This window comes from Ipomoea triloba, chromosome 12 (genome assembly GCF_003576645.1).
Source record: "Ipomoea triloba cultivar NCNSP0323 chromosome 12, ASM357664v1".
Lineage (NCBI taxonomy): Eukaryota > Viridiplantae > Streptophyta > Magnoliopsida > Solanales > Convolvulaceae > Ipomoea > Ipomoea triloba.
The window spans coordinates 6,342,968-6,367,838 of NC_044927.1; the positions used below are offsets into that span (position 1 = coordinate 6,342,968).

Sequence of the window (24,871 nt, forward strand, 5' to 3'; positions counted from 1 at the left end):
CTTTTATGCTTTATAAGTTGCAACTTTGTATGCCTTGCTATGTTTAATGACTTGGTGGAGATGTCCTCTAGTTGGTCTTTTTTGTTGAGATGATAGTTTTCTTGTAGTTCCTTTTTTATGCTATTTTGTCACGAATAAAAGAAAAGAAATATGCTTTATATATAAGTTGCAAATGTGTATGCCTTGCTATGGCTAATGACTTGGTTGAGATGTCCCTTAGTTGGTCTTTTTTGTTGAGATAATAGTTTTCTTGTAGTTCTTTTTTTATGTTATTTTGTCACGAATAAAATAAAAGAATCCTGATGATATAAAATTTCGCCCGTAGGATCGGCTTGGAACACTTATCCCGAGCGCAACTAGAACGAAACACACATTCGGAGTGCGGCTACAACAAGAGACTCATCCAGACTCCAGAGCGTATGGTATTTATCAAGCTCTGGTTGGATAGACAATATCGAAGATGTTGCAAAAAGATGATGTGGTGTCACCGGCTGACGCGGTGGTTTTTTTTTTTTTTTTTTTGGTGTGTGTAGGGTTTCTAGCCATTGATCATTTGGTCTTCTGATACCATATGAGAACAATAGTTATGGGAATGATATTATTATTGATCAATATATGATTATATAAAGTACATGATAAATTAAAGTATTGTATTTATAAGGATAAAAGAGATTCTTAATATTACCTCCGTCCCATTTTGATTGTCTGGTTCGTTTAACGAGGCTTGATTGAAGTTATTTTTAATCTAATTTTTCATAATATTAATTTTAGCATTAATATATAAAATTTATATATTTAGAAACTACACTAAAAGTACTATTAAACACAAAAAATTAAATTTAAAAATAATAAAAAATTACTAAAGAAAATAAGTAATGAAGAAAGAGTTGGTTTGACCAATGAATAGTATTAACATGACAGGTAAAATGGGACAGAGGGAGTAATATATATGAGAGGAAGAATGAATTTTGGTGTGATTATAATATAAAGTCGTAATTGTAAGTAGTGGCTTATTTTAGATTTTTATAGTTCCCCTTCCGCGTGTGTTTCGCGGGTTATGCAGCGTATGGCTTTGACAGTTGACAATGACCATTGGCGTTCTCTTTCGTTTCTAACTATCCATTATATTATTATTATAAAATAAAACTTATATCATTTCATATCATATCGCTTAGTTATATTAGACGATAAGACACAGCACGGCGCTGCCTCCATCTCTACAAATCTGTGCAAATTAGAGGAATGGGTTCGTGTTATTCTGTGCATAAAGACGATGTATCTGCAGAATCAGCTAATAAGAAGCCGCCCACTGCTACCCTACTCGCTGATCTTCTCCTCAAACCTCACCCGTCTCCTCACCATCATGCCGCCGTTACTACTTCTTCCGACGACTTTGGTACCATTCTCATCTGTTTCTTCATCATATTCGATCAATTCAATTCCTCTCTCTCCTCATCTCATTTTCTTGCAATCTTAATTTTCACAACGTGGCCTGGATACACGAATTCTGCCCACCATAATTGTTTATTCTGTGTTCACATCTGATCATAGCTAGTTTGATAGAATGGGTTATTCATTAAAACAAATACTATCTTATGAATAATTATGAGTGTTTTAAAAAAACAGTTACTCATTTCTTATAATTGAAACTTGCTAGTTAACGTTTGTAAAAGAAAAGTATTTGAGTTCATTGGGAAATTGGTTATTTATATTCACAGAAACTCTAAGGGCAGGATCTATGAACTTAAGATTAGTTGGCGAAATTGGGATAACCTAAATTAAAAAAAAATAAAAATAAAAATCCTTTGCAGTTTTTCTTAACTCTCTTTTCGACACGGGGATAGGAGATGAAATTCAAATTAACTAAAATTTATTAGTCCAAAAAGAGTGTAAATAATTGTAGCTCACACAGGTTTCTTACTATTTCTTTGGGATTTTATTATTTGTTAAAATACTTCACTTGTCACTTAATCAATATTAACTTTTTGACATTTCAAAATTTACTATTAAAAATATCTCAATTTAGTTTATTCTTAAAAATTATGTCAAACAAAATAACTCTTAATAAAATAAGACAATAAACTTATTATTTTAATAATATGTTTAAACACACATAAATTTAAAGCTATTGTGAGTATGGTGTATAAATTCAATTTAAACCAATAAGGTGGCGTTTGGTTGGGAGGAGGGAATTAGGGTGGAAAAGAATTGTAATTCGGTGGAATTGCAATTCAATGAATAAGGTAGGAATTGAAATTACAGTGTTTGGTATTCAGAAATAGGAGTACAGGGAATTGAAAGGTAAGAAGTGACAAAATGACTAAAATGCCCTTATGTTGTGGTAGATGTTGTAACAATAGGAATAGTAATAATAATAATAATAATAATAATTTTTTTCAAAATAATAATAATAATAATAAGTATAATAATACTAATTATAATTATTATTTTTATTATTTCAATTTAAAAAAAAAAAAAGACAAAGGATATGGGAGGAGGGGCAAAATTGTCTTTACACCAACAAATTGCCCCTCCTCTTCACAGAATTGCAATTCATGGGGGGTACCCCATAAATTGCAATTCCCTCCAACCAAACACTGTAGTTTGAGAGTTCACTGATTGCAACTCCCCTAAACTACATCCAACCAAACAAGTAAAAAAAAAAAAAAAAGTTGAAGTATATTACAAAGTACTCCGTACTGTCATTTGTTTGGAGAATCTGCTTTTCATGGATTCTTGAAGAAAATTAAAGACAAAACAATAAAAATAAAAATGCAAAACAACAAAAGAAACAAACAAGAACCCACCATTCATGGATGGAAAGATATTCCATATTTGTTTGTCTGTATTGTTTTTTTTTTTCCATTTCTAAATCTTTTTTATATGTATGCGCATAATTGATCTCTCCGCTGATCTGGACAATCTTTGGTACCTACCAATTTTGTACTTTGGTTGTTGACAAATAATTTGCATGTTATTATATCAATTTAATCATGTGGGTGGGTCATTTGGCCATGAATATCTTGATATTGGTGATAACTAGCTATCATTAGCGATATAATGAATTGCATCAACGAGCTAAATTATAATAAAACATCTAATATATTGTCCAACTAACAATCAGACTTTTAGTTAAGGAAGAAAACATGTTTCAATTAATATAACATGTAATTCATGCATGACATAATTTAATGATAAATTAAATAATAATTGGAAGTGAAGCATCCCATCAATGACTTCCTCCCCTAAGTTATTTTTCGAAAACTCACCTCTATTTTTCACACCCCTATTTTTCATTGATTTCCTTTTTTTTTTCTCTAGTCAAACATTAAAAACTCGAAAAATGATTTCTACTCAGGTTTCCAAACACACTTTAAGTAATTCTTGCGTCTTCAAATTTTTCAAGATGCCACAGTTAGGGAATGCTAGCTGGTGCAGTTGAAATTATTTATTTCTTTACCTGCAACAGGAGGAATTTCATTCCCCATGAATGCATAAATTAATACTTACTGTATTTGCCGTTAGATATATTCAATTCTTTGATGAATTTCCTTGTGACTTCATTAGTTCATTTTGAGTGAGAATGTGCAAACCTGTGTGTGAGTGATGAATGTGGTCCGCACGGATTTAGCTTACTAGTTCAGTAGGCAATATTTGGGATAAGAGATCAATGTTAGAACCTCGGCAGCAACAATATGGGGATTATGTTTAAAGTGAGCAAATTCCTTGTGCGCACTGATATTTGATCCTGTCTGCTAAGTTATTGAATTACTGTGATTTACATCTTTCTAAATGTTCTGTCGGGTCGAGGTGTTGGGATTCAAACTTTTGAGAAAAGAATGAGGCAGTCAAGCACTCAAGCTGACAGCCTAATTAATGATTCTAGCATCCAATGCAGCTAGGATGACAAATTTCCCTTTCCACACACCAAATCTATGATAGCATTTTATCTTCAAAGTAAATATGTGACTTTTGAGTGACGAGGAAAATCTACAGCTAGAATAGGTGATGTACATTAGGTAAATTTTGCCTTATAATCTAGCCAGCAAAGGACCATAAGGAGGTAAGTTGATTTTATTGGGAGTCGAACTTCGAACTTTGTGGTTATAAAATTAATATCCCGACCGACTTAGTTGGGTAGTTGTCCCTTCAAATATGTGGGTTTAGTGTTATGGTTGGTGGTTATAACCATACAGCTAGCCACGCTTTGCTTTGTTCTCGCTCTATAGTGGTTATCATTGTGGTAAAATTGTGGGTTTAAACACAGATGTATGCTATTGGTATTGTCTGAGTTGGATATGATGTTCATTTCTATATATTGTGTAGGTAGCAATGAGTCATTTTTTGATACACAACCTTGGCTGGAGTCTGACTGTGAAGATGACTTCTATAGTGTTAAAGGAGGTGAGATTCATTTTTTTTTCATTCAGTTAAGCCTTTTCTCATTCTTTCCTTCCCTATATATGACAACACCAGAATTGAAAGCTCCAAATTTAGAAAAAAAAAAATGACTGGAATAATAATATGTGCAGATTTTACCCCATCTTGTGGAAGTACACCTGCCAATCAAAGCTTCTCTTTAGGAACTCCTAAAATTAATGGAGCCATTTTAACTGATAGAGCTTTCGTTCCTCAACCCGAATTATTGTCTCCAAAAAAGAAGAGCAAGAAACTATTCCAACTTTTCAGAGAAAGTTTAGGAGGTGACCGGGATTTCGCTGTTCTGGATAATGCTGCACACAACCAAACAAGTCTTTCGATCAAAAAGGCCGCAATAATGCTGCAGACAACTGGTTTTGATGTCCCTCAGAAATCTGCAGCTGGAACACCTTATTCTTCTTCTTCTTCTTCTTCTGCATGTAGTAGCCAAAGAACTCCCGGCCTAGAGGTCAAAGCTGATGATTCAAAATCAACAAAGAGTGGGCAATGTTGCCTTCCAAGGTTGCTTTGAAATCTTGACTTTAATGGAACCAGGAAGAAAAAAATGGCAAGTCCTAGCTGCAGTTTTGGGAGATGAATATATAAACCCAACTAACTCTGCTAAACTGCAACGTACAAGGCAGAAATCCAAAATCTTGTAGCTACCTCAGCTTTTACAGACGGATACACATAATTAAGTGCTACACTTGTAGTACCTATACTAGTAGAGATGGGAATAATGCTATGAATGGCATATATAGGTTTTAGAGGCCAAGAGGTAAAGCAGGAATCATCACTACTGTATGTATGTCCATAGAATATAATGCATGTAATAACCCGAATTACTGTTTAGTTTAGGCTCAGATAGATTGTAATTTGTCATACCAAATCCTGAGAAAATGAAGATGTGCATAATATGACCCATCAATTTTTGTTAGGATTAAACGTTTCTTGCTTGGTCAAAAGTTATAGACACATTTTTGAGAGACATGATACTCAATATTTGTTAAGATTGATTCAAGTATATACTACTCCTCAAGATAACGATCTTCAAATCTTACACATAAAAACATCTTCCAAAAATAATAAGTATAACAAGGGACTTTGTGATTGTCATTACTCATTAGAGTAAATATTTGTATAATAATCTTGTGACTCTTTTAGAGTTTATGTGAGTTGAATTTTGACACCACATAAACTTTGTCAAATATTCTTAAACATACATATTTATCATTTGTGCAACACAAGCTTTATTATATTGTCCTTATATAGGACAATGAGAGTAAAACAAAATATAATTAGATAGGACAATGAGAGTAAAACAAAATATAATTAGTTTGGGACTTAACATAATGGGGATCAAATAAGATAAGCCGGTACCCAAGTCCAAGTAGCCCATCAAAAACATTTATTGGGTTCTCAGATAATATAAAAGTGGGTACCCAAGTCCAAGTAGCCCATCAAAATCATTTATTGGGTTCTCACGGCAAATTATTGTATGGACCATGGTCCACACAGCTGTGTGGACCATAATAAAATGTACATTTTTAATGTACTAAATGTACATTATTTTTGTACATTTTTATCCTATAAAATAATGTACATTCAGTACACAAATAATGTATATTCCCTGAATACAATGTACATTATTTTTATATTGAATGTACATTATTTTTATATTGAATGTACATTATTTGATAGTATGGTCCACACAGCTATGTGGACCATGGTCCACACAATAATGATTGGGTTCTCACATAATATAAAAGTGACAAATTATGCTATGGACCTGGGTTCACCTTGCAAAGTGGACCTGGGTTCACCTTGCAAAGTGGACCTATGTCAAAACGCACGTCTAGAATATTTTGTGAATATAGAGTTCAATAATTGTGAATATAGATCGAATTCAAAAATTGTAAATATAAAGTTAAAAAATTGTGAATATGGAGTTATGAAATTGTGAATATAAAGTTCTGTAATTGTAATATAAAGTTAAAAAAATTATGAATATTGAGTTCTGTAACCGAACCAAACACATAAAATGGGACGGAGAGAATATATATTAATCCGTAATTAATTGTGATTATCTAATTTTTTTAAAAATAAATAAAAATAGTTTTATTTTCCTTTATAATATAATAACAGTAAGATATCCATTAATACATTCATTGATTTTTTTTTATTGAAGTACAAAGAGCCAATATCACCTTTACTAAGACTCGAATCCAACCTCATGTCCTCTTAATTGGGAAAACCACTTGACCACAAAGTCATTGATTATTATTATTAATATAATTATTTTAAAATAATAATTGGGTGTGAAGAGCTACTAGCTAAAACAAAAACAACCAAACAAATTGAAATTTAAGAGTGTTTTGAAGAAAATTTCGCAACTAAACCCAACAAGTTGGAAAATGACCTTTAGCGGTTGAAGTGGGAGGTGGGAGTGGCCAATTGCTTCAACCGCTTGCTTGCCAAAGAGGCACTGCCCATTTGGAGGGTGGTGGAACACTCTCGCCATTACAACCGCCCTCACAAGCAACCCCATAGACAAAAAGATAATCGATTTTGTCATCTAATCCACGCATCAAATAACTCCTCTATGGATATATATAACCATTCAATCCCAACACATGTTTCACTCAAAGCTACAAACATCAATTTTTTTTTTTACATATGATCTTTTAAATATTTGTCAAATCATCTCTCTCAACAACTATCTTTTTAAAATCACGCTCTTAGCATCGTCTCTCGCAACTATAAACATTATAAAGTGAACTCCTAACACACGTTTAAGACAATGTCACAAGTAAAGCACCCGAACCAAAGACAAATATTTAAGCTACTTTTATATCCATTAACTTAACTTTCAATCGGATGTTAAATTAAATACTAAATATTTAAAAGAAAAATTTCATAGTGTCGTGCAACTAAAAAAAACAGATAAAATAAATAAATAATGCTAATTTCATAAGATGTTTTTTTTTTTTTTTTGGGGTCAAAAATAAGAAAAAAGCTAAACTGTACGGAGTACTAACATTTCAAGTTTTATTTTAGCTTTTTTAGGGCCAGAGTTTAGGTTTTCTCTTCATCTCAGGTTTCTTCGTTGGCATCTAACAGAGCAATTGCAGAATAACAGAGGGACAGAGCTAGAGGCACAAAGCACTGACTGGCGAGGAGGCAGGGCGAAGGAGCGGAGGAGCCGAGGCGGGCACCGCGAAGCGGCCGGCGGCGACCGTATCAATCGAGCCGGAGGAGGTCCACCATCGGCGTCGCAGGCGATGCTGGCTTTCCAGTTTCCGACCAGGTTATTTCAATCTTTTTCCTCTAATCCTCTTTAAATCTTTGTTTGTTGTCTTGCTGATTTTCCTCTTTAAAATTCACGTGTAAATGTAATGTGTTTGTTGTCTTGCTGATTTTGCTCTATACTCAGTAGTCCGTAAGTGTGTAACTGTGTATTACTGTATTGTTGTTTGGTTTCATTGTTTCTATCCAAATAAGAAGAGTGCCAGTAAAATGCTTGCTGATTTTGGTATACTTGGATTAGTTACAAAGACTTTGAGACTTTTGTGCATTCTGCCTACTTGAGCATCATGGGCTGTGGGCTTTTCTCCCTTTTGCTTGTCTTGTTTTTGTATATCTGCAATCTGCATGCTAAACTAAATTGAGAAAAAGGGTCTTATGCGGGTGTTTGACATGAAAACTTAGAAGTGTGCTTGGATGGATTCTAACTTTTCTCTCCATTTCTCATCCTTGTGCATTTTTATATCCTAGTCTATGCTCACTCTAAGCATTTTTGCCACTCCATCAGTCAACACCACAAGTTGCTTCTATCCCTTAGTTTTCTTTCTTATACAAATTTTATGTTCTATTTTACTGGCACTCTTCTTATTTGTCAGTGCATGTGGAGCTTATCCCTAAGATACTGAGGCATTAGAAGGTTGGGAGGGACTAGGGAGTACCACTACCTTTATGTTGTCCTCCATTCTCCTCTGGCTTTTGTGCACTTTGCTTATTCGACCACTCTAGAGTTGCCTAATGCCCCCTTGCTTGTCTCTCTCTTTTGTATATTTGCTTCCTCCAAAAGCACAACTTATGATCATATGTTGGTGTTGGAACTTGGATATTGGAACTTGGAATTGTTTTGTCAAGTGGAAGGCAAAAGTAGTTAATACAATACATGAGCCACCATTTCTATCGCTGAATTAATTTCACGGTGTTATCTATGCTTTCCTTAGGGTTATGCATATTATTCTCTTGGCATGTGTGATATACTTATTGCCTGATGCATTATAACTGTCTGCTATTTATACACATAGGTAATTGATTGTTGTTGTTGTTGTTATTACTATTACTACTGACTTGAGTGGTATATCAGGTTTTGGGTTCTGTACCGAGCCAAACAGGATGGACCTGTAGTATTGTTGAGATGGCATTATCTGACTTCGAGAACCCTCTTTCATCGAGACCCACCTCTTTCTTCAACCTTACTTCCAATCCCAATCCCGTTTCATTCCCGCGCACAAATTACAATCCCCTTTTCTTCTTCTTCTTCTTCTTCTTTCCATATACAAGAAGCTTCTCCTTCTAGTGTGTTCCAATCCCAAAGGCTTCATTTGATCGGAGGAAACATATGTTTCCAAACTGGGAAATTGTTCTGCTCAGTATCTGCGGAGAAATTTAAGTGCTGGAACTGTAACTCTGTGGGAACAAGTAACCACCCATTTCTTGTCTGTGAAGCTTGTGGCAGCGTTCAACGTGTCGATCAATCCATTGATTATTTCCAAATTTTTGGATTGTAAGTTTTTTTTTTTTTTTAAATAATTTTTTGCTGTTTTATTTGGAACTATGAATAAATGGTTAACAAAAATATGGTCTTTTAAATTCACTAACAAGTAACAATGTAGTATTATTAATGGTATTGGAAGAACTTTGTATCCCTTCTAATTGAAATCTGAAATGGGTGTTTGTTGGAGCTACAGTTGATGAGTTTCCATGGATGATCCTGAGTTGGGAAAGAAGTGAATGGATCTTTTTTTTTTTTTTTTTAATTTTTTTTTGAGTAACAAGTAAACCAGTAGGGTGTGCAGAGGTTATCCAAAGCTGACGCTCAAAGCCAACAAGCCGCTCCAGTTGTGAGTCAAACTTGTAACCTTGTGTTACTAAGTCGACACCTTAACCAATTTGGTTGGGGTTGTTTTGAGTTTTAATAGTTGAACATTGGGAGTGCTTGTGTTGTATTAATTTTCCATTAGGCAAGATTAATGTAATGTATAAAGTGACCTTTTATCATGGGATATTGTAGTGGAAGGGTTGGAACTTTAATTGTCTTCCTAGTTGTTAATTTGTGCTAACATATGGCAGTTGTATCTTCATAGGGAGAAAAAATATGATATCGAGGGGGAGAATCTCGAGCGCAAGTACAAAGACTGGCAGAGGAAGCTGCATCCTGACTTAGTTCATACAAAATCTGAGGTTCCTAACAACATTCATTTTGGTGTTTTAACTCTGCGGTTTAGTTGTTTGTGTTGATTCTGATTCTTCTTTTTTTCGTTTGGTGGTTGATCTTGGTAATATGGCTTTCTGTTAGAAAGAAAAGGAGTTTGCTGCTGAACAGTCTGCCCGTGTAATTGATGCATATCGGACACTTACAGACTCGTTGTCAAGAGCAATATATATTGTAGGTTTACAATTTATGTAATTTGTTCTTTCTGACTTTATGTTCTCTTTCATTATTCTAATTTAGATCCTTTTACATGCCTCTTGACTTAACAATAATGTTTGCTCGGATTAAGCATGTTGGATAAGTTTTTTATCGTTAGCAGTACTATAAAGCCATAGTTATTGTCATCCTTTGTTTTATGCTGGATCTGATTTCTTAAACTGAGCCCCCTTTCATCCTAAGAATTTTTTATTCCTCGCATTTTTTATATTTCTAATCTCTTTAATTCTAAAGTCAAACAGTTAAGGAGGTAGATATCTCACCTTGTAGTATTGGTATTTCAACAGAAGTTAATTGCTTGGTACATCATCACTGGTTTCGTTGTCGAGACTTGATATGTTCTTGTTGGAAAAGATAAATTATCGTGTTGAAAATTATGTATATATGCAGATGCTTTCTAAGAGTTGTGATCGCAAACTTCATGTGTCCGGCTTTCTCTAATATATGCTTGAAGATGTGTTTGTTTTGACTTTTGAAGTTTCTAAATCTGGCATTAGTCTTTTACATGGCTGATAGAAGCAGTAAATACTTGCAGTAATAATTTCCTTTTAATCTTCCTTACAACCGTCGTTTTTCATTCTATGTTTTAGTTTTAGTGTCTCTTTGTATGTATCGAGTTTTTATTGTGCATACATGTTTTGTTGTCAGGCGAAGTTAGAAGGTTGGAATATAGATGAAGAAGAAAGGATTTTGGACCCAGAGTTACTAGCGGAGGTAATTTTATCTTTTACTCCGTAAAATTATTTGTTTGTATCTCTATAAGATGTACTTTGATTGATTGGCGTGAAAGAGGAAATGCGCTCGTACTATATGTATATGAAGTCTGAGATCGCAATTTCACTTATTTTTGCTCGAAGGAGATATTAGGTGTTGTGACATGTAAGTCTGATGTCGAAAATCTAGAGGAACATAAACGCACAGAAGACATGCTTTTATCTCCGTTATTGCTAAGTATTAGTGCGAGAAAGTAAATGCATCTCACACTGTTCTATAAATTGAAAGAATTTCAGATAGACAGATAATCTAAATGAAGATTTACAAATACGAAAAAAATATCTGTATGCTACAAGGATGTAGACTTTTGGACCTCCATATATATGTTGATCTTTGCAACCCGAGCTTTGTGTGTGCACGTGTGCCAATTTCATTGTCTTAGTGCATCTTACCCTTGGTAGAAGCATAAGTTTTCCCGAGGTTTTTGAGAACTCTGTCTTTTTAACTAATTGTGCTGATGTCTTTGATCTTCAGATTATGGAAATCAGGGAAGCGATTGAAGAAGCGGGAGACTCGCAGGCGCTGAAACATATTCAGGCACAGGTATGACTAAGAGCTCCTGAAATGTAGAGAAAATTTGCTGAAATTATCTGCAGAATTCTTTGTGTCATCTCTACTCATCTATCATCGCTCGATGGAGGAGTTGCCTTCTTTTCCTTCCTTCCATTGATTTGGTTTCCCATCTTAGGCTTGCATTTGATTCCCTGCCCCCAGCTTCCTAGGGGTGCAATCGAGTCAAGCCAAGCCTTGATAGTTAAAACTCAATGTCCGGCTTGAAAATAACCAAACCAAATTTGAATACTCATTAACTCGAGCATGAGTAGTTTGACTCGCTCACACCCCCTCTCCCCCCACCATGATCCCGCATATTCATCCCGTGTTGCTTTGCCAGATACAGGAAGAGTTTGAAGAGTGGTCGAAATCTTTTGCAATCGCGCTTGAAAATAGAGATGGTGAAGAAGCTGTGTCATGTATCAGAAGAATGACATACTACAAGAGGGCAAATGAAGAAATCATCAAAAAACTGTGAGAACTGGAAACACCATTCCAACATTGCTCATTTGCTGGGGATGGGATTTACATTGAAGAGTAGTTTCTTACTGACCAAACATTTATTTATAATTATAGTTAAATTGTCTTTATGGAACATTAACATGCTAATAAGGACAGACAGGATTGTTTTAGGCATCTCAGAATAAAAATTTTCTTGGTTGAGTGATACTGTTATCAAAGGCTAGTAATTAATCACCAATCTTAATTTTCCTTTTGACTTTTTGGGCTCTTTTTATTGATAAAACGAGTTTTACATCAATGTACAAAACATAATCATTGATTTAATAAATCAATGTACAAAATATCAAACAAGAACATAGAATGCTAAATAGACTATTCCATGCAACTTGACCAAAAAAAATAATATTTCCTAGCCATTAAATGGGTGACAAATTTTTTTCACCTAGCATTTTTAACTTGCTCTCCAGGTGAATGTTGAGTTGGATGCATGTAAACTTATATGTGAATTTTTGTTTTGATTTATTTTAATATATCCTTGTGTTAGATGGATATAAACTTAAACATAAATTCCAAAATTAGAAATCAGCATCTCAAATACAAAATCAAACAAAAATCTTCAATTTCATAAAACAGTTCATGTATGCGAGTGACCATCATTGACGCTTGTTCGTTGCAATTGACGAGTGCCCACCGTGGAAGGAGTGTCTCCCGTTGACTATAGTCAACCATTGACAATACAAAGATATGCTTGAAACTCATATTTTGAGTGTATATTCTGAATATACTTTGGTGTAAGTAGTATTCTGAATGTTTATCACATAAAATGTTTTGAGATGTTTTAACACATTCGTCATTGTTTTCACATGTTCGCCACAATATATTATTATAAAGTGGATAAGAATGATGATTGTTTGTCTCTAAAGTGTTTGAAAAAATATGCAAGTGAGAATTTTTTTTGTTTGTAATGTGTTTTGATAATATGCAAGTGATGATTTTTGTCTGTAATGTGTCTGAATTATGCAAGTTGTGGTCCTGTTGTACAATTTGTGGTCTTGCTGGTTGTTTGTGGTCCTGCTAATTGTTTGTCTTGTTTTAATTATTCAAACGCTTTACTGTATGTTGTGTGGAGTTGTGTTTGTCCATGTAACCCCTCGCCTATTCCGATAAGTTTAGAGTTCAAAAAATATTTTTAAGCTACGATATTTACGAGATGGTCTCTCGTTACTTCAAGAGGATTTTTTTTTGTAAGGAAAGTTATTAATAAGTTACGATCTACGTACCGGTCTCGAACCGTAAAGATTTTTAAGGATGTATATACGGTTTGAATTTTCCTAGAGATTAGATTATTAAGTATGATACGATTAAGCCTAAACTTCTAATTAGTTCAAGTGAGAATTTAAATTGGACTGTAAGGGGTAAAATTGTTACGAACCTTGTACCTATATTTCGCGAGATACCGAAAAATTCCCAATTTGAGGGATTAGCGACGGGATTATTTTTAGGATAATTTTGATGTTAGAATTTTCCCGAGTTAAACTATAATCCTCCGAACTTTCATCTGATTTAAACCCAAACTGGCAAAATAAATTAAGATCTTCAAGGATGTCACCATAGGGAGTTGACATGTGGCACTCAAAATCCCCACTTGGATTGGATCATTAATGGCATGTCATATAGGTATGGGAATGTTGCACTTGTTACTTAATTCTCAAGCCAAACTCACATCATCTCTCTTTTATCTCTCCCATTCCCTCTCCCATTTTCGAAAATACAAAGGAAAGAAAGAAGAAGGAAAATCTTAGTCTTCTAACTTTGTGATCCAAGAACTCCCTAGCTATCTCTTCAACTCAAAGTGCTCTATTGTAGGTAAGAACTTTGGTTTGTTCGGTTAAATCCCTCCTAGAACTTAAGCTTAAACTTAAGGTTCATGAAAATATTGTTGTTATGGTGATATTTTTAGGATCTTTGGTGAAGGACTCCAAGGAAGGCATCATCAACTCTTACGGTTTTTTTTTTTGGTTTCTACAAAGGTAAGGAATCCCTTAAGTTGGTTTAGTCACTTGAAGGTGATCAAATGCTAGTAAATTATGTGACTAGGAATTTTATGTGAAAANAGGTAAGGAATCCCTTAAGTCGGTTCAATCACTTGGAGGTGAACAAATGCTAGTAAATTATATGACTAGGAATTTTTACGTGGAAATTATGTGTTAAGTTCGTGGATCTACAAGTTAGCCTAAGAAACTACACTTTGGATTTTTGGTAATTTTTGTATACATTCATAGTTAATTTATGCATGTATATGTTGTGTTTATGTCCATATAGGCTTATACTTGTGAAAATATTGAAAAATATAGTAAAGATAGTCTCTGGCAGAAACTTCCGAGATTTATTGGGAAAAATTGGTAAGGTATTTTGATCCTATTTTTTTTAGACATGTAGTTCTATAAGTGTAGAACCTGCATATAAAATTTCGTAATGATCGGAGTAGTATAAGTATGGTTTTCGAATTTTTCTCCAAAACTGGTCCAGAGAGAAAATAATTCTGGACAGCACACTGTCGAGGGCAAAAATGGAATTTTCTGTGTTTATTCGCGGATCAAAATGACCAAAACTTTTTATGGACATCAAGTACTATAAGTTGGGGTTCTACCATAAAAATTTCAAGTGAAAAAGAGTTCGGGAACTATCTTTACCGGCTCAATCTTTCGGACTGCGCCAAGCTGAAATTTCTGGCAGATTTGGGTGGACGAGGCCTTGGACGCGCGTCCATCGACGCCCAGAGTTACGGCGTCACGGCCGAAAGGCCGGACGCGGACACGGACGCACGTCCGTGGGCGCCCAGTTTCGGCGCCATTTACCGAACGTGCGGACGCGGCTCGGACGCACGCGTCCGCAGCTGCGGCCAACCGCGAGTCCGTGCGACGCGACCTCGTTTTCGACTTGTTTGACCAAACTTTTCCCCGNATGCATGTTCATAGTTAATTTATGCATGTATATGTTGTGTTTATGTCCATATAGGCTTATACTTGTGAAAATATTGAAAAATATAGTAAAGATAGTCTCTGGCAGAAACTTCCGAGATTTATTGGGAAAAATTGGTAAGGTATTTTGATCCTATTTTTTTTAGACATGTAGTTCTATAAGTGTAGAACCTGCATATAAAATTTCGTAATGATCGGAGTAGTATAAGTATGGTTTTCGAATTTTTCTCCAAAACTGGTCCAGAGAGAAAATAATTCTGGACAGCACACTGTCGAGGGCAAAAATGGAATTTTCTGTGTTTATTCGCGGATCAAAATGACCAAAACTTTTTATGGACATCAAGTACTATAAGTTGGGGTTCTACCATAAAAATTTCAAGTGAAAAAGAGTTCGGGAACTATCTTTACCGGCTCAATCTTTCGGACTGCGCCAAGCTGAAATTTCTGGCAGATTTGGGTGGACGAGGCCTTGGACGCGCGTCCATCGACGCCCAGAGTTACGGCGTCACGGCCGAAAGGCCGGACGCGGACACGGACGCACGTCCGTGGGCGCCCAGTTTCGGCGCCATTTACCGAACGTGCGGACGCGGCTCGGACGCACGCGTCCGCAGCTGCGGCCAACCGCGAGTCCGTGCGACGCGACCTCGTTTTCGACTTGTTTGACCAAACTTTTCCCCGATGTTTCCTCGTTTTCGACTTGTTTGACCAAACTTTTCCCCGATGTTTTCTCGTTTTCGACTTGTTTGACCAAACTTTTCCCCGATGTTTTTAATCCCGAGTGTTATTTGACCAAACTTTTCCCCGATGTTTTTAATCCCGAGTGTTATTTGACCAAACTTTTCCCCGATGTTTTTAATCCCGAGTGTTATGATGTTTGAAAGGCCTACGGGCAAAAGAGATCTATTTTTGAAAGAAATATCTGTTATGGAAAAATTATGTACATCACTTTAGAAGAAAATATTGTTGTTGAGAAATAAGTACAACTCTTGTAACTTGAGGAATTGTGTTGGAAAGCCTATGAGTAAATAAAAATGTTTATAAAACTTACGTCGAAAGAACGTATGCTATTTTGGTAAACAGGTTGTCAAAACCTTATTTTTGAGGAAAATACTACTTTTAAGGAGTGAGTACATTACGTGAGAAAAACGAGAAAATGATGATTGAAAAGCCTGCGGGCACTGAGAGTATTTTGAAAATCCTTCTTGGGCTGATGAGATAGCCGATTTCAACTATTGGACTCAAATGAGAAATATGTCCAAAAGAAATGATTTGAGAAAGAAAAACGGAAGGAAGAATCATGTTTTCAAACCCTTAGTTTCTAAAGCGAGTTGAGGAGGACCTTGATTGACCCACGGGTGGCTTTAAGTGCCATGGCCCAGTGGTCGTTGTGGATATTGTATGACCAGTTCATACTGCAGGGCGAAGTCTATTCGTCGATATGTTATAGTGTATGACCAGTTCATACTGCAGGGTGAAGTCTATTCGCCGGGTACTATATAACTCGTAGGATGAGGTATTCCTATGGGGGTGTGCACACTTAAGGTATAGTTACTCCAGAAGTCCGGGTAGGTGTAGTTTTTATGGACCTAGCTGGGCCAGCTAGGAATCATTTTAACGAACCTTACGTCCAGGGGATCAGTGTTAGACCGGGTGATAACCACTGAACCCGAGTTCGATGATCCAAGTGGTCAGAGTGGGAGTTATGAGAATGCTCCAAAGGCCTCACGCTTACTAAGAAGAAACTAAGGAAGTTTTAAAGATGAGAAAAGAGTTACTCTGTAACGACTTGAGAAGGAAATGATTCTATCCAAAATGTGACGAATTTTGAGCACGGAAATGTGCTGTTGAACCTCCTTTTGAGTTAAAATGAGGGAACTACTGGAAACGAAATATTTTACAAACTTGTCTGAAAAACAGAAAAATGCGTTTTAAGTGGCAATGACGCCGGTACCTTTATATGAGAAAAGTTTACGTGTTGAGTTAGCTTTACGCCTTATATTATATTATCTACTATTGATAACCTGATTGCAGGTAGAGCTATAACTCGTGGGTAAATTTTACAACTTACAAATTATTATATTTTCGAAACCTTTGTCTACTTTTGAGTGACAATGGATTTCCTTACTTAGCCGTCGTGCTAACTACACTTCATTGTGTACCTTATCAGATGAAGTCTAGCGTGGGTATGCCCCTGCTTCTGTTTCTGATCCTCCAGCTCTGGCTCATGCTTCTGTCCCAGTTGCACTCCTGATCCCGTTCCTATCCCTGTTCAATCAGTGGTACCCATTTTGGGCTCCTGCCTTCGTTAATCCGTTATGCCTCAAGAGAAAAGTCAAGTCTGACCTTTTTGTACATATCTTTTGTAGCCATGGTAGTACTAACATGGCTAGTAAGAACGGGAATAGTCCAAACTCTTTGTTGATGGGCTGTAAGAAACTCTTATATATATATATATATATATATATATATTCGTGGCTAGTATAGCTACTCTTGTGCTGCATGTATATAAGATTATGTTGGATTTTGACGATAAGAAACACGATCCTTGTCTTTAGTCTGTTAGCCTGTGCACCTAGAGTGAACTCTATCTGTATTCGAGTGGGGTTCAGTCTGGGTGTGGCGGTAACTACTCCGGAGATACGGCATAGCCGAACCGGGGTGTTACAGTCCAACATTGCTTAAATTATTCATTTGTTTTACTTTTTTAGCATGTCATATGGAATTAATTATTCACCATGGTAGAACCTTTATTTTTCTTTTAATACAATATACATTTTTAATATATTATTTATTAAAAAAATCTCACTTGAATATTTTTTCAAGTGAGGATTTTTGTCTGCAATGTGTCTGAATTATGCAAGTTGTGGTCTTGTTGTACAATTTGTGATCCTGCTGGTTGTTTGTAAGAGTAATAGTTTAAATAAAAATATTATATTATAAAAAAAATACAATCGTATATCATATATAGCATCATATTCTTGTGTTCAAATCTTCAATTGTAAATTTTCAGTCGACGAAATTGTAAGGTTTGGAATTGGAGTGGTAGCAATTCCAGCATTTTCGGAAGTTCCATTACACCGCCGACCAGAATCCGTCGGAAGTTCCCCGCCGTCACCCACCTAGCAATGTGGAGAAAAAAGCTTCTTCGGACTTTTGTCCCATTTTCGAGAACCCTCTTTTATCGAGACCCACCTCTTTCTTCAACCTTACTTCCAATCACGTTTCATTCCCGCGCACAAATTACAATCCCCTTTTCTTCTTCTTCTTTCCATATACAAGAATCTTCTCCTTCTAGTGTGTTCCAATCCCGAAGGCTTCATTTGATCGGAGGAAACATATGTTTCTAAACTGGGAAATTGTTTTACTCAGTATCTGCGGAGAAATTTAAGTGCTGAAACTATAACTCTGTGGGAACAAGTAACTACTTATTTCTTGTCTGTGAAGCTTGTGACAGCGTTCAACATGTCGATCAATCCATTGATTATTTTCAAATTTTTAGATTGTAAGTTTTTCTTTTTTAAAAAATAATTTTTTACTGTTTTATTTGGAACTATGAATAAATGGTTAACAAAAATATGGTCTTTTAAATTCACTAACAATGTAGTATTATTATTAATGATATTGGAAGAACTTTGTATCCCTCCTAATTGAAATATGAAATAAATAAATAAATAAAATTGGACACTAGCGGCCATACCTTTTGAATGGGTGAGGTGAGGGCACCTATGGACTATGGTAAAATGCGGGCAGTTCAAATCAGCCAAAAATTCTCCATCGCTATTCACATTCTCCAACAAATTTGTTTTCCAAGGTAGCTGAAATTGTTGACAACAAGACCAATCCATTACCCGTATGTGCAAATGTAATAATCATTTCCATGAACTTTACCATAGTGGTTTGTCAGATAAATTATCATGTGGATCCTCCTCTATAAAACAGTGTGAATGACATTTTAAAATAACTCCATTAAATTTTATGGGTTAGAATAATACTCCATCAATCCCATTTTACTTGTCCTATTTACTATTCATTGGTCAAACTAATTCCTTCTTGTTTGTTTATTTTCTTTAGTATTTTTTAATTAATTTTAAATTTATTTTTTTGTGTTTAATGGTACTTTAAATCTAGTTTCTAAATATATAAATTTTATATACTAATACTTGACTTAACATTATGAAAATTTGAATTAAAAATAACTTCAGTCAAGTCTCATTAACCGAATCAGACACATAAATGGGACGGAGGTAGTATATTTTATATGTTAAAATAATGTACATTATGTATTTAAATAATACTCCGTATACTTTATGTGCTAGAATAATGTACATTATGTATCTATTAGAATAATGAAACTTTGCAACTCTTTAGAAACATCTAAGAGACTAGCTCTTCACATGTTAGATAAAAAGTTTGGGAAGAATAATTAAACTTTTGGTGTGAGATAATGTACATTATGAGTTATAAAAATGTATGTTACAGTGGGTTGCATAAAAAAAGTCACCCGAAACAACACCATTTTTGAACCGTGGTCCACACAGCTGTGTGAGGCAAATTTTACTGTGGACCATGGTCCATATAGCAATGTGGTCAATGAAGTATCATTTTAATTACACTTTAGTTTTATTTGAAAATATTGCTCTATTTTTAGTTTCATTTTTTATACACACTAATTTCATAATAGTAATACCAAAGTATCATTTTAATTCTACTACAGTTTTATTTGACAATATATACATTATTGCATGAACTCTATTTTGTAGTTTCGCTTTTCACACACACTAGTTTTATTGTAGTAATGCTAAAGTTTACTTTTTTTTTTTAAATGATTTTCCTTCTTTACCCTCTATTATATTATTATTTTCACTTAAATAACCTCACATTCCGTTAGTATAAACTTTAATAACGGAATATTCCGTTAACTTTTAACTTACTACCCATTAATTCCTATAAGAAAGGTTTTATGTTCGAACCTCATCCCAGTTAGAATTGGCATAATTGTTAAACATATATTACAATATGTTAGAATATATTATTGAAAAGTAAATACCTCACTCTATTACTCTTATTAAATTAAATAAATTAGCAGCTACAACAAAAGAATAATACATATGCATTTCTTTAATTTAGAACTTGATGTTTACAATGCCTTTTTATTCAAAAAAAAATATTCATTATCAAAAAAATAAAAAAGATATATAATTTCATTAGTTATATTGTCTTTATTTACTACTATAAAATTTACTCATTATCAAACAATTCATTAGTTATATGCCTTTATTTTCTACAATAAAAATTATTCGTTTCAAAAAATTAAAAAAGAGATATAATTTCATTAGCTACATTGTCTTTATTTTCTACCGTGTAAAGATTCCTTACCTTCAAATTCATTAATTAATTATATTCATTACATTATTTATTGTCGTCTTTTTACACTATCTTGTAATTAAAATACTCTGTATCAAAGTTATAATACAAAATAATGTTATATATTTTTTTACCAAGCATTCTATTAATAACATAGAAAAAATTTAAAAAAAAATAATTTGAAGCAAATCATATTAACTATTTAGGGAGAATTTGTTAACAAAAAAGACATTCAAATAATCTAATAAATTGAAGCGGGAAACTATCCGATAATATTGTTTGGACTACATCACAATTTTTCACTTCAAAGGTAAATCATATTTCTTTATTAATATGATTTAAAATATGTAAAATTTTATTGTGAAAAGTAGTATTTATTTATAGTATCATTTTTAGATTAAGTAGTAAGACTATCGTTTTTGAAAAATGCATATGCCATGACAGTATGATTGGAAGGGAGGCTTAAGTTGCAAAGGTGGGGTCCAAGCTTCTAACCCATCCCTATATCCCTATATCATTTTGTTCATTGAAGACAAAAAAGCGCGAAAAAAGCATCCAATTTTACTAGGTTGAGCCATGAACGGTTGAACCCAAAGGAAAATAACAAAAGCTAGCTATACCCATTCCATTCCTATTCGGCTATTCCCACTCTATCTCCTTTCCCCTTCTTCTTCTTCTTCTTCTTCTTCTTCTTCTCCTCTCTATTCAATTCTACATATACCCTTCTTTGGCCTTGGAAGATGAGAAGAAGTTCAATGGCTGCGTCCAGTGTTGCTGTTTTGGTCTCACTGCCTGTGTTGTTGCTGCTTGTTGGGCCATCAATGGGCTCCAGTCGATTCCCGTCCAGTCTAATCGCCCAACCCGAGCCGGGCATGTGTGGCACTGTGGTTTCAGTACACGGTTACAAATGCGAGGAGTACGAGGTAGAGATTTAACATTTACTGCATTAATTGCTTTCTAGTTAATTGGGATATTGATTTCTTGAGAATATTGCTGATTAGTACGCGGTGCAACGTGAATCGTTGATCAGGCCACCACTGATGATGGGTATATCTTGAGCGTGCAACGAATACCTCAAGGACGCCACGGCGGCGGCGGCGGCGGCAGGCCACTCCGACCACCGCCTGTCTTGTTGCAACATGGTGTTCTTGTGGTAAGTGAAATCACTTTCAAGCTTTTTTTTTTTTTATAACCAATCACCATAAATTTACCCACAAGATTGATTTCTCTAATAAAACAAATTTTAATTGAAGGAGTTAAATTTCAGTGAAAATAAATCAAATGTTCAATTATCATCGCTGTTTCGAGGCTTACGAATCACGCCTCAGATTCGGGCTTCACGGATCACGGCCCTCATTTTTATGGTTCAAAACTCTAAAGATTCGGTCCCCTGGAAGATACGGTGTGTTCAGAGTAGGGGGGTCAATTATTATAAAATGGACTTTTTCATAGTAGATCTTGGTCTAAAAATGATGTGTATATAGTTAATGTATTATGTTCAAGTAAGCATATAGTAATATATTAATTGTAGACATATTTTTTTAATCAGGATCTACAATACAAATTAGACCTTCGTCTATGGTATGAAATTCTCCACTCGTTTAAAATATGGGCCAAATAGACCCATTCTGGTAATGGATTGGACCCATTTTGACAGCTCTATGTAATGGATATAAGATAAATGGTGTAATATAATCTGCAACGGGATAATAGTAGAAATCATAATAAAAATTTAGAGCTTATTTTTTGAAAGGTTATGAAAATATATTTTCAAAATAAGATTTTTTTTTTTTTAATTTTATGATGGTACCGTATAAGTCAACAACTTATTAGTTATAATAAATTATGAATTCTAAAAAAATGCCAAACGTAGCTATGTATGTTCATAAAAGTGGATGTAGCATGGTTCATTATCATTTCCTTTATATCGCAAATTACGGTTATTCAATGGTCACGGGTCATGATTATTTAGGTAAATTTCATTTGACTAACACATCAACCATGTCAAGTGTTAATTATATAAATAACTACTCTTGTCCAGCTGTGACCTGCTGTTGATGCTTTTTAAAAAAAAAAATTAAATTAAATATGACACCCGATTGTTGGGCGGAGACCTGAAATGGACCTGTCAGCACTCTGCCTCTCGAAAATGTAACAGTATAAAGAAATAAAGTAGCTTTTTCGCTGTGAGTTATAACTTTTGGTGCAGTGATAAGTGCTTAATCACAGTAAGCATCTGTTCTTTCCGTGATAAATTAAAGATGATGTATATCATGTATACTTCCGGTGCGGTTACTTGAGTTGTTGAAATGTATCCAATTCCCCTTCTGCATGCAGATTGCCACGTTTCTTGTTTGTCTGGGAAAATTTGAGCTAACTGCCATAGAATTGAGTCAGAGAGCAGGCTGCAGTATTTGCTTACAGTAGTTGGCTGTTTCTGAGTCTCATTTCTAAACCGGTTTTCTTAGTTGCTAATTGTGTAAGTGTAAACTTAATTATAACCTCTGATCTGTTTTAGTGCAGGATGGAACGACGTGGCTGTTGAACTCACCGGAACAATCACTGGCGATGATCCTGGCAGATAACGGGTTTGATGTGTGGATTTCGAACATCAGAGGAACCCGATACAGCAGAAGACATGTGAGCCTTGATGCTAATACTGACCCTGTAAGTACATATATGGAAGAATTGAATGGTTAGTAAACCTAACCAACATGAATGTGATTTATGGATTTGGGATATGATTATAGGATTACTGGAACTGGACATGGGATGATTTAGTGGTTCATGACTTGCCAGCTGTTGTAGATCTTGTGTTTAGAACAACTGGTCAAAAGGTTCATTACATTGGCCATTCAATGGTAAATAATTACTAAAGTTTCTGCAGATCCAATAACATATAAGTTTTCTGGAATTATTTTGTCAATATTTGCATACATGTTAAAAGTGTATGATTTTGCCCCTCAAAAGATGAGTTAATTTAAGAAATAATTTTCAGGGGACATTGATGGCTTTGGCATCCTTCTCAGAAGGCAGGCTAGTAGACAAGGTAAAGTCTGCAGCTTTGCTAAGCCCAATTGCTTACTTGAGCCATATGACCACTGAGCTTGGTCTCATGGCTGCCAGAGCTTTTGTGGGTGAGGTGAGTATAACTATCTTTAATTTCTGTATATCTACAGAAACAAAGAAAGACAAACTAACTGCAGCATCTAACAATATAATATATGTTTATATCTGCAGATCACTACAATCTTTGGACTTGCAGAGTTTAATCCTAAAGGGTAAGAAAAGAATTTCCCGACATCCAGAATAATCACTAGTAGCGTTAGAATCAAATGCTTACCACTACACCAAAAGCTATATATTAGCTATAATTAGTAGCGAAAACGCAATTTTATCTCTTGATAGTCTTAACTGCCGAACTCGTGACCTAGCTCTGATACCACTTCTTAGAATCCAAAAGCTAGAGTTAGTAGTGAAAGCACAACTTTTATCTCCTGGCAGCCTTAACTGCCGAACCCATGACTTGACTTTGATACCATCTGTTAGAATCAAGCGCTTACCACTACGCCAAAAGCTATAGCTGGTAGGGTTATTTCCATATACCACTACATTTTCGAGAGACAGGGTGCTGGATTTGGTCCTTCAGGCCTCCGCCCAACAATCTAGTGCTGGACTTGGTCCTTCACTGGCCTCCGATCCGCCCAACAAGTAGTCTGAAACATGATTGCTTAATGTAATTTCCCACCTGACCAGTGACCACCCTTTGCAGTGAGCCAGTATCCCAATTTCTGAAGGCTCTGTGTGCTCAACCAGGGGTAGACTGCTTCGACTTGATGAGTGCACTCACTGGTAAATTACTAATCCACTACTACTCTTCTAAATGCAACATATAGTGTTGTTTATTTTAACATTTGGGGATTGGAGTTTAATTAGGGAAGAACTGCTGTCTTAATTCCTCTACTGTTGAGCTGTTCTTGAAGTATGAGCCTCAATCAACATCTACTAAGAACCTTGTGCATTTGGCTCAGAGTAAGTGATATGATAAACTAGTGTCATGGCATTAATTTCCATTTAAGGTGTACATACAGAAACCAAGTAAAAATGGAATGAAATTGCATTGCAGCTGTTCGTGATGGCGTTCTGGCGAAATATGACTACGGGAATAACGACTTCAATCTGGCACACTATGGTGAAGCAAGGCCTCCTAGGTATAACCTCACCAACATTCCTCGTGATATTCCCATGTTCATAAGCTATGGAGGTGAGGATGCGTTATCGGACGTTAAGGATGTGGAGAGTCTGCTTGATTATCTCAAGTTTCATGATGTTCTTAAGCTGCATGTTCAGTACATTAAGGATTATGCCCATGCAGACTTCATCATTGGGATAACTGCCAAGGATGTGGTGTATAACCAGATCATAAACTTTTTCACAAATCTGCACTGAATTCAAGTCTGCATATTATATATTAATACATCCCTCCCTTCTTGCTGCTACTATACACCACTTTGTCCTTTTTATTAGTTACCACTTACCATCCATAAAAATGAAACTATTATATTGGCAGAGTTTTTTTTTTTTTTTTTTTTTTTTT

At 35.1% G+C, this 24,871-nt stretch overlaps 3 protein-coding genes across 3 annotated transcripts; all 3 read left to right on the top strand.

Annotated features, from left to right (window-relative positions):
* The first annotated feature begins 1,169 nt into the window (after positions 1 to 1,169).
* Positions 1,170 to 5,409, top strand: LOC115998358. Its single transcript, XM_031237913.1, has 3 exons — positions 1,170 to 1,396; positions 4,327 to 4,404; positions 4,533 to 5,409. Exons 1-3 carry the CDS (start codon positions 1,243 to 1,245, stop codon positions 4,949 to 4,951), a joined length of 651 nt encoding a protein of 216 aa, XP_031093773.1. The 5' UTR covers positions 1,170 to 1,242; the 3' UTR covers positions 4,952 to 5,409.
* A 2,067-nt stretch (positions 5,410 to 7,476) lies between these two features.
* LOC115997973 (iron-sulfur cluster co-chaperone protein HscB homolog) lies at positions 7,477 to 12,167 on the top strand. Its single transcript, XM_031237396.1, has 7 exons — positions 7,477 to 7,726; positions 8,798 to 9,217; positions 9,798 to 9,894; positions 10,010 to 10,099; positions 10,790 to 10,855; positions 11,390 to 11,458; positions 11,808 to 12,167. Exons 1-7 carry the CDS (start codon positions 7,701 to 7,703, stop codon positions 11,943 to 11,945), a joined length of 906 nt encoding a protein of 301 aa, XP_031093256.1. The 5' UTR covers positions 7,477 to 7,700; the 3' UTR covers positions 11,946 to 12,167.
* Positions 12,168 to 20,828: 8,661 nt separating this feature from the next.
* LOC115999849 (triacylglycerol lipase 2) lies at positions 20,829 to 24,845 on the top strand. The gene is made up of 9 exons (XM_031239784.1): positions 20,829 to 21,197; positions 21,305 to 21,427; positions 22,798 to 22,941; positions 23,025 to 23,135; positions 23,273 to 23,416; positions 23,515 to 23,555; positions 24,047 to 24,126; positions 24,211 to 24,306; positions 24,401 to 24,845. Exons 1-9 carry the CDS (start codon positions 21,015 to 21,017, stop codon positions 24,721 to 24,723), a joined length of 1,245 nt encoding a protein of 414 aa, XP_031095644.1. The 5' UTR covers positions 20,829 to 21,014; the 3' UTR covers positions 24,724 to 24,845.
* Positions 24,846 to 24,871: the final 26 nt, after the last annotated feature.